Consider the following 14,386-nt stretch of genomic DNA (forward strand, 5'->3'; position numbering starts at 1 on the left):
CACACACACACACACACCCCCCCCCAGGCCCATTATATGGGCTCTGAGTGCAGCAAAAAGAGAAAAAGACTTGAGTACAATTGAATGTGTATGTTCTCCCTACCTTTAATAGCACAGAAATCAGTTTTCCATGATTTCAAGTAAAAATGTGAAGGTCCATCCTAAGGCAAATGACCCATTGGACTAGCATAATTACAACATGCTAGCCAATAGTACCCAAGGGAATGATGGGGCTGGCACAACATCTAGCTTATTTTTGAATCCCCCACTGGAAAGACAAGGAGCACATTTAAACATGAATGACTAGAAGCAACCCTCAGCACAAGTCTACAACAGGTGTCAAACTCATAGCTCAGGAGCCATAAACAAGATGTCTTAGCTGTATGGGGCAGAGCAGTTATCTTCTTCTTATCCTCTAAGTCTCAATAAGACCGAGGGAGAAAGAATATGGTATCTTCTTTATTGGAAATACCAGTTCCTGGTACACTGCATTTTTTGGGAGGTTTTCTTGCCCCTTCAGTGTGAATTAAAGGCAATAAAAGTTTTCCACATCGGCTGATGATCATTATTAGGTTGTCTTTGCTGGATTTCAAGTAGAACTTCTACGGTGTCCTTCCTTGGTTTTTTAGTTGTACAGCCACTGATACTCTGGAAAAATATTCAACTAGGTATAATGTTGTTTTGGTAACATTTAAATCAACATTTCTGGTTCATTCTTGCAGTTTCTTTAGGCTTTTACTACTTGTTTGGAGCTTTAAAAAATGAATGACATACTATTATTTAGATGGAAATATGAGGAAGTGAAAATAAAGAAACAACTATACACAAAGGCAGTTTCTCCATCAAGCCAGAAAATAATCAGCATCTGGACAAAAAAAAAAAGCCCATTGCCTCTGTTTCCCAGCAGTGTCCAAGTTTTCTTCATGGGAACAGAAACTCATATGCCATTATTCTGCTGATAAACATGCTGAAAACAGGTGAAGCACTTGAATTTTGATCCCTTAACTAAGAGACTGAAACAGATTCAAACAGAAAAGATTATTTCCTGCTGCCTTCCTTAATTTTTCAGATCTTCACTTATAGTTGAATGGAACAGTCTCTTCACAGACAGAGGCAGCTGAAGGAAGTGCTGGGGACCTGTGGCAAACCTACCCCACAACACATCAGTAGTATTTTTTCCGAATATTACTATTACTGAAACTATAACAAGCACCTCCTGCCCCAAAAGTAGAAGCTTCAATCCAAATAGAAGAATGTGTTTAACATTTAACTATTCACATGACCCAGAAAATACTAAAAAATGGTTCAAATGGTAGTTTTCTTTATGGTAATTTGATGGAAAGCCAGCATATTGGTTAAATTATAAAAAGCATTAACAAATGTACAGAAGTTAAGACAAAAAAGATCCTTGCTTCTGCATATTGTCACCAGTGATCCTCACTAATAGGAAGTAGCAATTAATGAAAAAGAAACTTGCTCTCCTCTTTTACCCTGCTTTTTTTTTTTATATATATAGGCTGTATGCTCCAACAATCACAGAGGCCATAAGTGCACTGTCCTAGTTTTCCAGCAAGTCACATGGTGAAGGAATTCCAATGTGCTATATGCTCTCTGCGGAGAGGAGAATGAAAAAAGGTTGGGGAATAAGTGACTTCAGTAATTTAGATAACACATCTTGAAGAGCCATTTCCCTTGGTTTCATAATTCTTTCAGTCACAAATACGATCCTTTAGAAGAAGGAACTCAAGAAATATGCAAAGTTTCCTTTCTAGAATTGCAAATATGACATTCTGTTTCAAGAATGTAAGCAACAGAATTTGCTGAGAAATCACTCCTCACAGGATGTGCTGAATTTGAGAAGTATGTAGATTCAGGGAGTTATACTGATAGAGACCAAAACAAACCCTATAAGCTACACTGAAACTTTCAGTTATTATTTTGTTTCCTGACCAGAACAATGGAATAAGGATATATTTAAAACTCACTGATATCAATTGAACAGATATTAACAACTATTAGGTGCAAGGCCCTTGGAAGCAAAAGGGGGGTCTGAATATTGTTCTCTTGTGCTCTTTGAAACCATTTGTCTAGAGGCCTGAACACTGGATTCATTTGAATCACTGTCCTTAAATCAAAAGTTGAGACCACACAACAGTTTTAGGCAGTTGAGTTTAAATAACTGTAGCAAACTACTTTTCCATTATAACAGTTGAGAATCACTGTGCTACAGGTACAACTAAGGTGCTGTGGCACCCTGGGATGCTTTGAAATCCTTTCAAGAGTGTGGTGCGGTGCCACACAATGTTAGCAGTGTTAGTTGTGCAAACATGATTCAGAAAATAAACCCAGAGGCTGTGTCCACACAAGCATGGATGTTTGGTTCCTCGTGGACAAGCAGCAGCAGTGCAAAGTGCCGCCGCTACTTGTCCCCAGGGAATGCCCATGCCATGCATGCTTTGGCACCTGGCAAGTTACCCTGGGTGGGGTAGGGGAGGCTAGGACCAGCACAGTGGTGACCCCAGTAGCCTTACCTAGGGTCCTGGGAGCCTCCTAGGGCTGCAGCAGTGGAGATTCTGCAGCATGGAGCCTGGCCAGCAGCCACAGCACAGCTCAGGGTGGCCTGTCTCCACTTTTGAGCAGCGCACACTGCCTATGCGTGCGCTGGTCTGCTTTTTTTTTCTGCAGGTTTTTTGACCCCTGAATATGCAGGAGTCAAAAAACCCATGGGAAAAAAGGTGGAGCAGCGCACACATGGGCAGTGCTCCCTTGCAGCATGGACAACATCTGAACATGTTGTATGTGGTGCTACAGACGTGTTTGCAGTACCACATACTGCACAGCTGCACTTGTCTGGATGCAGCCAGAGATTTGAAATAGGAGGAATCCATCATGTTAAAAGCATTCTGACGTACTGTGTTCTGAATTATTTGGAACAGAAATACTATTTAATTATTTTTCCATTCTCAAAAAAACAGCAAAAAGCTAAGTGCTGGCATTTTCTAAAGGATGCCTCAAGTCTAAAAACGTAGAGAACTACTACTGGGGTTGCACTGAAAATAAGAAAGTAAACATGACTGCAGAAAGGGAGCTGTAGTGTGCAAAAGCAAGAAAATCTTTTTTCAGGGCTTGCCCATCCTGTACTATTCAACACCAGCTGCTTTTCTTTGACATTGCACAGCAAGCTCACCTTTATCCTTGAAGGGCGAGCCTGCTGTGCAATCAGCATATATGGCCCTCCAAGGCTTGCGTGGCCTAAAAGGCAGCATGCATTTTCAGTTCGATAGAGCCTTCTGAGACTATTTTCAGGACTCATCAGTCACAGTAAGTATAGGTCCACATTTTTTAAAACAGAGAAAAAGCAGAATGCCAGGAATCCTCCATTAATTAAAGATGTAACTGACCATGGATATTAGATTTTGGAAAGTAATTCTGATGCCTGAAATACCACTTACCAGGCTAACAATTTATCATGACTGACTTCTAAAAATGTGTAAAACTACAAATAATAATAATAAAAAAACCTTTCAAGTTAATGATGAAAACTGCATTATATAAAAGGCAATAGCATGTAAACATAACAACATACAAACTACCTTAAAAACTTCTTTGGAATCTCTTACCTTAACTCTATAAGAGATTTCTCTGTAGTTTCCATCTGTCTTTGCTTCAAGTCCCATAATCCATTTAATTCCAAAATTCTATGTTGGAAATTTTCAATATTATGAATTGTTTCATCAAGCTGTGTGGAAACATCTGAATATTTTCCCTAGAAATTATAAAAACAATACTGTGTAAGGGAGGCTGGGCTAGATTTCCAGATACTGTTTTTTAAGTGCACAGTTATGGGCAATGATGCATGAAATTGCATGCCCAAAGAAAAAACTGCTTTCAGAAGGGCAGTTGAAACACTTAGTGCAAGTGGAATAATTATACTTCTGTAAGGCCTCACTTTTGCTGCACATCTAAGTTCCAGTTCCCCAACCTGTTGCACAAATCTCACCAGAAGACTTACACAAGGGTTGTGAAAGTGCTTATATTCTTGTAACTACATATCAAATAACACTTTCTTCCTTATAAACGTATGTATCCCCTTTTGATTTGCAGCCTCACATACACAAAGAACAACAGCTATTTCATTAGGTAACCAATACTATGCATTAGCAAGAGCATCACTAGATGAGGTAAAAGATAAATGCAATACTTCTGGTATGGGGCCCAATTCTGTACCCACTCAATTCAATTTAGAATGCATTTATTAGCTTACTTTCATTCAATAATGTAGTTAAGAATTTTTAAATTTGTAAAATTTTCATGCTGTTTAGTAGAAAATATTTTTCCAGTTTCATGCATTAGCAAGTTGAGTTGCAATATATTAAAAGTATTTTATTAAAGTACTTGAGCAACAAGATTTCAGGAGTACTGACTACATTTAGCTGTCATCGGCTTCAGTGGGAGCTGGGAATGCTCAGCAGGGCTGTGCAAAGCTTTGGTTACTGATTCAATTTGGCGGAGATTTGGCCTGAATCTCTGAATCCAAATCGAATCAGGAGACCTTAATCTCTCTGAATCAAATCGGAACCCTCCAAATTGATTCACAGAGATTCGATGATTTGGACATGGACACAACTTTAAATGTTTTTTCTACATATAGGCAGTTCTCGACTTCCAACGGTTCGAGTTCTGACGATCCACAGTTACAATGTTTGTAAACTGACACCTGGGTTTTGAAGTTCCAACACGGTTTCAACTTTACGACACTGAATGCAGGATGCAGGTCTGTTGGTGGAAGGGGAGGGTGTCACAGGAGGCGATCAGCTGAAAGAGCCCCAAACTGCACAAAGGAGACCCCTAAGGTGGGGACTACGCAAGAAAGAAGAAAAAACAACGCAAGAAAAATGCTTACTTGGAGCAGGACCCGCGGTGCAGCTGGAGCAAGTGAGGGATCCCGCGCAGGTTGTAAGCCGTGCCTTTATTCAGCTGAAGCCGGGCAGTGATGTCATCAGCAATCACCAGCCAGCAGAAATAAAAAGGACCACCGGTGAAGGCTGAGGAAGGAGAGAGGGAGAGAGAGTCAGTGGAGACTCTCAGCACTGAGGACGGCAGATGGGCACTGAAGGAGAGAGAGCCAACAGAGGCTCTCTATAACAATGACAACTGGCATGTGCAGGAGGAGGGAGAGCCAGCGGCTTATTAGACCCAAAAGGACTGCGGGACGCTGGAAGCGGAATGCCTCAGACTATGTTGGAGGAGAACGATTCCGCAAACCACATTTGGCAGCGTGAGGGGAGTGACAGCCCAAGACGAGAAGTTGTGGCCTTCCTTGGCCAAACAACAGGTCATCTCCCCTAGAAGTCCCAGGTACTGGGAATGGGGTACTGGCTAGCAGGGACAAGGACGCAGAGATTTATAGTGAGAGTGACCAGGAGGTACCTCCATGGCCTAGCAGAAGAGCTAGGGTAGGACATGAGACAGACTGAGGCAGCTTAGGTCAAGGGGAAGACCAGTGCAGGCCAGATAACAGATCAACTGAGCAACCCCATGAAAAAGTGCTTGGGATACAACAGGCTCTAGAGGACGTCAGGGCTAAGAACACAACAGCATCAGGGAAGCGTCCAATCGAATCCCGTGACCCGCCTGAGGTTGGCATGAGGCTGGGGTGTAGGGGAGATGGAGCCCCACAGGCAGCTGCCTGGTGGACAACCCACCGCAGGAGAACCCCTGGTGTTTGCCCCCTGACTGTAATTACATTCAAAGTTGTGGCAGACGAGTCTGGGGGTGGCCACCTAGGTGATAAGCATCTGCCTCTCAGTTTACAAGAAACCTTGGGACATCTAGTGCTGACTGTCCAGGCCAAGGCCGCACACAACCAGCTGTTCAAGGCCAGGCGGTCACAGAGGGGAAAGGAAAAAGCTGTGGTGGGGGGCAGATCAAGGGCCGTGTGGGAGGACAAGGGCTTGGGCTGGAACAGGCAGTGGGGCAAACGCTGCCCAGCTGGGGCTGTACTGGGCTCTGGGAGCGAGGACTATGGGTGGCAGAAGACGCACCTTGTCTGGCTGCTCCCCCGAAGCAGGCAGTGCCAGGGCTGCGCTGAGCAACCACAGGAGAAGCCATGGCTCATCTGCCTGCCCCCCGGCTGCCCCCACTGGGGTGAGGCAGGCAGCTCTGGGGCTGAGCCAGGCGGCCACAGGAGAAGCCACAGCCTGTCCAGTGGCTCCTGCAGCTTGTCCATGAGGGCATGGGGTGGGGGAGGGACGTGTGACCCCCAGATCTGGGCGAGCTGTGCTCGGGGCAGATCCAAAGGCACAAGCCCCCCCCCCACTCTTCACTTCCAGATACATGGCCAGAGCAGCAGTGTGTCGCTTGTCTGGGAGACATTTGCTAGGCCGCTCCTCTGGTGCTCAGTCATCGCTGCTGCTGCTAGAACTACAGCTCTACAGTACAATACTGTACCTGTACTGAAAAAAGAATAAGTCCCAGCACTGTACAGTACAGTATTTTACAACAAGTTCACTGTGCTGTCCATGCACTGTTCTGTTTCCATACTTTTTCCAAAGTGAGCATAATAATGGCAGAAAAGCATAAATCCGATGGAAGTGATGTTTCTTCTTCTAAGAAACATAGAACACTTACTATGGAAACAAAAATGAAAATAATTAAGAGGTCTGAAGAAGATGAGACCCCAACTGAAATGGGTAGAGCTCTGGACATCCCCCGAACGACTATCGTGACCATCCTGAAAGACGAGGCAAGAATTCAGGAGCATGTTAAGGACTTGGCTCCTAAGCAGTCAACTATGATAACTAAGCAACGTGTTGGACTTATTACTCAGGCTGAGAAACTGTTAATCATTTGGCTGGAGGATCAAAATAAATGCTGTGTTCTTGTGAGTTTAGGCATCATTCAGGAAAAGACTAGGAGTCTTTATGATGACCTAAAGAAACAACAGGGGGAGAGTTCTAATGCTGAGTCTTTTACTGCAAGTAAGGGGTAGTTTATGTGTTTTAAAGCCAGGGCCAATTTGCATAACATCAAGGTCTCAGGTAAAGCTGCCAGTGCTGAGGAAGAGGCAGCTTGTGCTTTTCCTGAGACACTGGCTGAAATCACTGCACTTGGCAGCGGACCTGGAAGTGGACCAAAAGCACTTCTGGTAGCATTTCTGATCCACTTCTAGGTCTCCCAGGGAGCATGTGTGGGACCCTCCCTTCCTGCCCCCTGGCTCGGCAGAGGCACCCAGGGTCCCCCCGCAGCCAATCACCAAGCCAGAGGGGTCGCGGGGTGGGAGGGACGGGGAGGGAGGTCCCCATGAGCTTAGCAGTGGAGCCGGAAGTGGACCAGTAGTACTTCCGGTCCACTTCTGGGTCCGCAGCCGAGCATGTGCCCCCCTCCCCCCCATGCCCCTGTGGGATGCTCCATCCACCCCACCATCACAGCATTCAAGAATATTTAAAGCTGTGTCTATGGCTGGATTGCTGTTTCTCTGAATCAGCATCTAAACTTCAGATTCAGCCGAATTGAATCAAAACCGTGATCTGAATCAACTAACTGAATCACTGTCCCCCAATTCAGGCCAAATCTGAATACAATACAGCCCATTTCACACACCCCTAGTGTTCAGTATTTCTGGAAGTCAGTGTTTATTTCATTACCTAAATAAAGATTTAAGTGTTTTTGGACATACAAGGTTGAAAATTGCTCTTAAGTTTCTTCTCCTGTATTACAACCAGCAGGAAAACTTCAAGTAAGCAAACAGGAATCCTGACATCCTGTCTGTTATTCCAATGAACAGACATGCTGCCTCTCAAATAGAAACTGATACCACATTGTTTAAAAACTTAATATGAGCAACTGTTTTCACTAAATACCCTGTAACTCATCACAGATATGAAGGAGGTCGCTGCTGCATCCAAACAAAAAAGCAAGGATGTTCATGGTTACACAGGGACTAATGAAGAATTTTATCTTCAAGTAAAATTTGAAGTCTTCTTCTAATCATACAGGTGAGTGACAATCAGGTAGATGAAGAAAAATTATCAAATGAAGAAAAATACATACATTATAAGCTTAAGAAAAATAAATAAGCAGATACTGCTGCTAATATCCATAGTTCACAGAGTGTCCAAGATTGCAACTGCCCTAAAATGAACAAATCAAAAAATGATACATCAGAGCTATAGAAAGAAATAAGCAGGCGGGAGTCTGGACTACTGAGAGTTATTTTTACATAAACCCATTTTACATGTACAAAACATTACAGAGAGTAATTCTAGTAATACACACTAATGGGCTCTAAATAGCAATATAAATGAGCTGAATTAAGGAGGAGGAAACATACTTCTTGATTACTTTTTTTATATATATGTGAATACTGAATTACAGCCCTTTTAATTCATCAAACAAAAAACTGCATCAGTCAACACACTCATATCTAACTTCTGGTATGTAGTAAAAAAGCAGACACACCTAGGCTAGGGATAGACATTACACATAAAACTGATGTGATCAGAAACTGGTTTAAACCTGTAACAGAACAGATGTTCAGTGCACATAAACCAGTTTGAAAAGGCTGAAACCAGTTTGAGATAAACCTGATTGAATATAGTATCAGACTTAACCGATTTGGCTCAAACCAGTTTATGCAATGTCTGTCCCATACTCCTTGCCCCCTCCCCCGCCCCCTTCCCTCTCACCACTTGCTGCTTAAGCATTGATCCCTTCCTCCCTTCTCCCACAGCATGGACCATAGCTAGCATGTGGTATGCTAGCTAGTGCTGTATAAGGCTCTGGCAGAGACTGCACACACAGCAGGGTCTGCTGGCTTCCTCCTGCCCTACCCTGCCCCCCCTTTGCTGTTCAAGCAGAAAATACCCCCCTCCCTCCTTCCCTCCCATCTCCCACAGCACGGACCCCCGCCCCATGGACCCTAGGTACGCGGTGTGCTAGCTGATGCCGAAAGGTGTCTGTGTATGTGTGTCTCCAATTTCATTGGGACAGGCAGGTAGACAGAACAGGGCCTTTGGAGCTAATCAACAGGTCACCCCATAAGCTGTTTAAGAAAAGTCTGAAGTAATGGCTATTGTTTTGCTAATCAGGTGATAAAAGATTCTTATTAGCTCCAGGCTACTTTGCTCGCCTGTCAGTTTGCTGCAGACAGTCTGACAAGCAGGGAGGGAGACTGAAATGCACTGCACCCTGCTCCTTGCCTCAGACTGCTAGCAAGAGACTGGGGGCTGACAACTCTCCCAAGCCCTTGAGCAGCCAGTGGGGAAAAGCCTGGGATGGTGCAGACAGACCTTCCTAATGAGAAAGTCCTGCTGGGGCCTGGCCACACCCTCCTCAGCTCAACTCTGTGCAAGGGAAGGGAGGGATACTCTAGCACTCCCCGGGTTCTAGCCTGAACCACTGCAGGCATGTGTCTGAATTTCCTCAGTCCAGAGAGAATGTCTGTCTAGTTTCCAACCAGTTCAGCTTAGCCAGGTTAGACTACCCTGCAAAGGTTGAATCAATTTAGGCTCAGGCTTTCTGAATGTCTGTCCCTAGCCCTAAAGATAGTTGCTTCAGAGATCTCTTCTTGACATACTCCCCTTTTTATGCAAATGGTAGCCTGACACATGGTTCATTGAAAGGGAGTAGAGGAACCCCTGTCTTAGATGAATATTAGAAAAGTATCAGAAAAAATCCATCCAGAAATCAATGCTTTTATAACACACAAGACAATGGGAGCATGGAAGCACTGAGATGTGGCAAGGACTATGGGTACATGAAATAAAGGCGCCTCTATGTCAACGCATGGAAATTATAAGTGTGTCCTGCAGGAATGTAAGATCACTAGGGGGTAATTAATGCGAATCCCTGGTTCATGTAAACCACCTGGAGAAAGCCCCCATCCTCTGGTGGAAACTTCATACAGTAAAAGTTCTGTTATCCAGCATCTTACAAGCTGGCATGCCAGTTAGTGAAGCATGCCAGCTTGTAAGATGAAGTGAAACTGGAAGTGTCCACCATGGCACTTCCAGTTTCTCCAAGCCCCCATGACTCAGGGCAAAGCAGCCTGCACTGCCAAGCCCCCATGGCCCAGGGCCATAACAGGTTGTGCGGGACTGGCCTCCTTGAGGGGCGGAGGGATGCCGCAGATGTGGTGTGAGAAGTACCGGCTGGGGCTGCTCAGTTAACCGGCATATTTTATTATCCAACATCCCCCATTTCCGGGGGATGCCAGATAACAGAGTTTTTACTGTACCATGGTTTGAACTGTTAAAGGTGCTCAAACAATGAAATGAAAATGATAGAAATGACTAGCCTTAAATCAGGAAGACATTGCTCTCATTTAACCCAAAAGTGACATGACACAGTTATAATACAATTGTTCACTCTGGAACAAAAATCTGGCAGACTTGGATCATATACCTGACAGGGCCCCATTGGATAGTACGCAGTATGTGGTAAGCTTAGCATGTGCATAAACTATTTATTTTCTCTGTTATGCTTCTATCCTAAAATAAATTATGCTCTGTTTCATGAAAATGGTGTGGTCACCAATGAATGATACCATCCAAAAGAGAAAAAGAGTCAGACTTCAGTCTTAGAAGTCAGACTCGCTTAGGTGATCACACTACGTGGAACAGGACTTTAGCTTTAAACCTAGAGAGAGAAGAGCATAAGTCCCCATACAAAAATATTTATAACTAAAGGCCTGATATCAAAGACCTGGACAGGATGCTTGTCAGAAGACCATGCACAGAGGTGGATCCAGGAGTAGTGCAGCAGCACTTCTTTTTGGCTGTGCACTGTATGTGTAGTGAGCAATCACAGCTCACATACATAATAGTGCAGCTCCTGCTGTGAACTCTGCATGTGTTGCAAGCTCTACAAGCTTACTGCTACTTGGCATTGGCTCTGCCTGGAGTCCCTGACTGAAACTGGTTTATGATAAACCTGGTTGAAAGTATCAGACTTAATTGACTTAACTGATTTAGGTCAAACCAGTTTATGAAACTTCTGTCCCAGACCCCTTCCTGGTTCAAGTTAAATCGGAATCGGCCAGCATCCCACCATGCTTTCCCTGAGCTGGGCTGTACTGTCTGCTCCAGAGAGCAGGGCTGGTGCCACCCCTCTGCTCCCTAGCTGGAGCAGTGAGGCCCGGCTCACTGCCGCCCCAAGGCAAACCCCGGCTGGAGTCTGGGGCCAGGGAGGAGGGTTAAATTAACTTTCTCCAGAGTACAGAGATGAAAGTGCTGAGTACAAAGTACTCAGAAGAGTTAGTACAGAGTACTTAGCACTGGCTCAGCTGTGGACTACAAATCCCAGAGGTACCTGGAAGCAGGAAGAGGAAGTGATGAGCAATGCTGTGGAGTTCTGCTGCTCTGATGCTGGACTGCAAATCCCAGAGACCTCAGGGGCAGCAGGAAGAGGAAACAAACACACCTCCCAGGCTGTGTTTATAATGTTCAGTTTATAGTATTTTTAGAGAAAGAACAATTCTTGTTTAAGTTTTTATGAATTCAGTGCTACTACCCAGAGATGACTGTGGCAGGGTGTGGGGCCCAGGGCAAATCAGCCTGTGCAGGGCTCAAGACATGGTGGTAGCAGTGGGGAGGGAGGGGGTTGGCAAGCAGCCAGATGCAAAGCTGATCTGGCTCTGCAGGGCTCCACAAAGTGCAGGGCCCGGGGCAGTCAGCCCGATTCCCTCACCACCACCCCGCCCCCGGGACAGCCCTGTTACTACCTTCCCTACTCCCATCCAGGAAGAGCACATGCTGAGGCCTGGCCATACCCCTCCACTCCAGCAGGAGCAGGAAAAAGACTTGGAGTGGTTAGAAGGCATGTTCTAGCACCCCCCCCCCCCCAGTTTCTGGCTTGGGCCACTGTAGACATATGACTGCATTTTCTGAATCAAAAGTGAATGTGTGCTCATTTGCTCATCAGTTCAAACTCTGCATCTTAGACTAACCTGCAAAGACTGAATCAATTCAGCCTTGGGCTTTTTGACTGTCTGTATTTAGTCCTGGGGCACAAGGGGTAATATTCCTTCCTGATTCCAAATATGGTAATCAGTTTATCCATCAGGGCAGGAGAGAGACTCCTGCAAGACACCTCAAAGGTTTTTCCGTACCATTAGGAGGACCATTACACCGCAACTGTGGCCAATGTCCCGTGCTTCAAGGGAAGTTTTTTGGGGAAAAATAATCTCCAGTTGTCAAGGAATGCATTCACAGGAAAAAAGCAATTCTTCCTGGCCCATATAGGCAGCCCACAAGCAGTTCTGAAGCACAGTATTTATACAGTAGAAAACAGGAAAGCAAGTATTATAAGCTCATTAAAAATTTAAGTTGCTGAAGAATGAACAAAGCAATGATACCTGAGGCAGAAAGAGCACTCCCAAATACCTAGTACACCTTTCTCTCTTGCAGATGTGGATTTCCCTGTAATCTAAACTAAAAGACAGGCTCAAAAACATTAACTCACTTAAGAATCCCAGCCATTGGCTCTTGCTATGCCTAAATTAAAGAGCATTTATTACCGATTATTTTCTCCCTGGGAAGGTACTTATGTGCTATAATTATGTCACCTCAATCCTCTTTTTGATAAGGGAAACTATCTGAATTGTTTCTTGCTGCAAGGCATTTTCTTCAGCCCCTGAAACATTTTTGTGGATCTTTTTTGCAACTCCTGTAATTTTTCAACATCTTCTTTAGCAGTGGAGGGTACTGGAAACGTACATAGTATTCCAGTGTTGGTATCACAATGAACACAGCCAGAGGTAAAATTTCCTTGTTGCTCCAAATCATGAATCCACTGTTTCTACACTGAAGGATCATGGGGGCGTTTTTGTCACAGCGATGCACTGGGAACTCATATCAAGTTGCTTGTCCACTCTGAACCTTCAGTCTTTTCAATTACTGCTTTCCAAGATTCTGTCCTGAATTTTATAAAACAGTCTGTACTTTGCACTTCTGGAGGAATAATTTTGCACCTGGCTGTATTAAAACCAGAGCTTTTTCAGAATTTCTCAAAACTATGTTTTTTTTAGTTAAAAAAATGATTGTCAAAATCCTTTTTTTAGTTTTTATAGGAACAATTTGAATTAAACTTTTTAGGGAAAAGGTGTCGGGGGGTGGTGGTAAGGCAAAGTGCTTCCCCTTCTGAGGACTTTGAACCCTGCTGGGAGCCTCTAATCCCTGGCACTTGGCAACCTGGCCAGAGTTTAAAGTCCACAGTAGGGAAGCTGCCTCATTCCACTTTTAAAGCTCTGGACACCAGGAATCATGGCATAATTTCAATAGGAAGATTAGGTCCTAAAATCAGCTTTTCTATAACCACATTAGTAATGCGAAAATAGGTCTCTCCCTATTCCTCTGTACTTATTTCAGTACTTTAAGACTAAAAGGACAAAAAAGTTATGGTTCCAGGAATAGAGAATTCATCTGTTCCTACTGCTAGTAGAGCCTGATGTCTGCTCTAATTCTGGAAGCAAACAGGTCTATTACTGACATTTTCCACATCCTGATCCAACCCTGATGAAATACTGATGAACTGAGTCTTCTCAGTTCCCTATGGTTTCCCTATAGTTTCTTTTAATGGCTCAGTTAATTGGGATTGATGTTTATTTTCCTGACTGGGTTGAATAACATACCTGGTTCTAAGATGGATAATGGACAAGCTGTACTCTTCATCCTTCTTAGTTGGTGAAGTCCTCTATCATTGCATTAGTGAAAGAAAAAGGACCAGAAAAGAAAATGTAGATATGCCAGATGAATTGCTTTAGTTTAAATTGTTCCTTGCTCTTAGACCATTTGCCCTAGAAAGACTTCTGATCTATATGGACTCCACATACAGAGAAACTAAATTTATTACAGAAGCCCAACCATAACCTGTTAGTAGATTTCTAAAGGGGGTGAGCAGACTGTGTTCCAAACAGACCAGATTTCATGACTTCTACTTAGTGGAGAGTTTATTTTTTTCAAACAGTGACATTTTGGTCTTATTGTGAGTATAGAGGCAAATACAGGTCTGGTACAAGATGAAAAGTTTTGAAAAAGTCTTTTCATCATCAATCTAAAGGACTTGCATTGCATCTGGAAGGAGATAAGACGACATCCTGATAATTAATGAAAAAAGGACCACTCCTTCAGAGTTTTCAAACCTATTCCTGTAAGTTTGGGTTGTATACACCTACACACATATATAAACCTAAAACTGGTTTTATTTCATACGTATACATATACATACATACATACATATATATATACATGCAGCTAATCTTCCTCTCAAGTTATGATATGGTATGGCTAGCTAACTCTTTTTAATGCATTTAAAGATGAGGGGTGAAATGCCATTGAAATGATTACATTCAAGAGGGGTTAGTGACATAAAGAAGAGTAAAATACAC

The 14,386-nt window shown here is 43.7% G+C and overlaps 1 protein-coding gene across 1 annotated transcript in view; it reads right to left on the bottom strand.

The window, feature by feature from the left end:
- Positions 1-14,386, bottom strand: part of CCDC178 (coiled-coil domain containing 178) — a 138,112-nt gene that overhangs the window by 3,993 nt on the left and 119,733 nt on the right. The window contains exon 6 of the mRNA XM_019526788.1: positions 3,621-3,766. Coding sequence (XP_019382333.1) covers positions 3,621-3,766 — 146 coding nt within the window. The remainder of the gene's footprint in view (positions 1-3,620; positions 3,767-14,386) is intronic.

This window comes from Gavialis gangeticus, unplaced genomic scaffold (assembly GCF_001723915.1).
Source record: "Gavialis gangeticus isolate Ggan-Ray unplaced genomic scaffold, GavGan_comp1, whole genome shotgun sequence".
Taxonomy (NCBI): domain Eukaryota; kingdom Metazoa; phylum Chordata; order Crocodylia; family Gavialidae; genus Gavialis; species Gavialis gangeticus.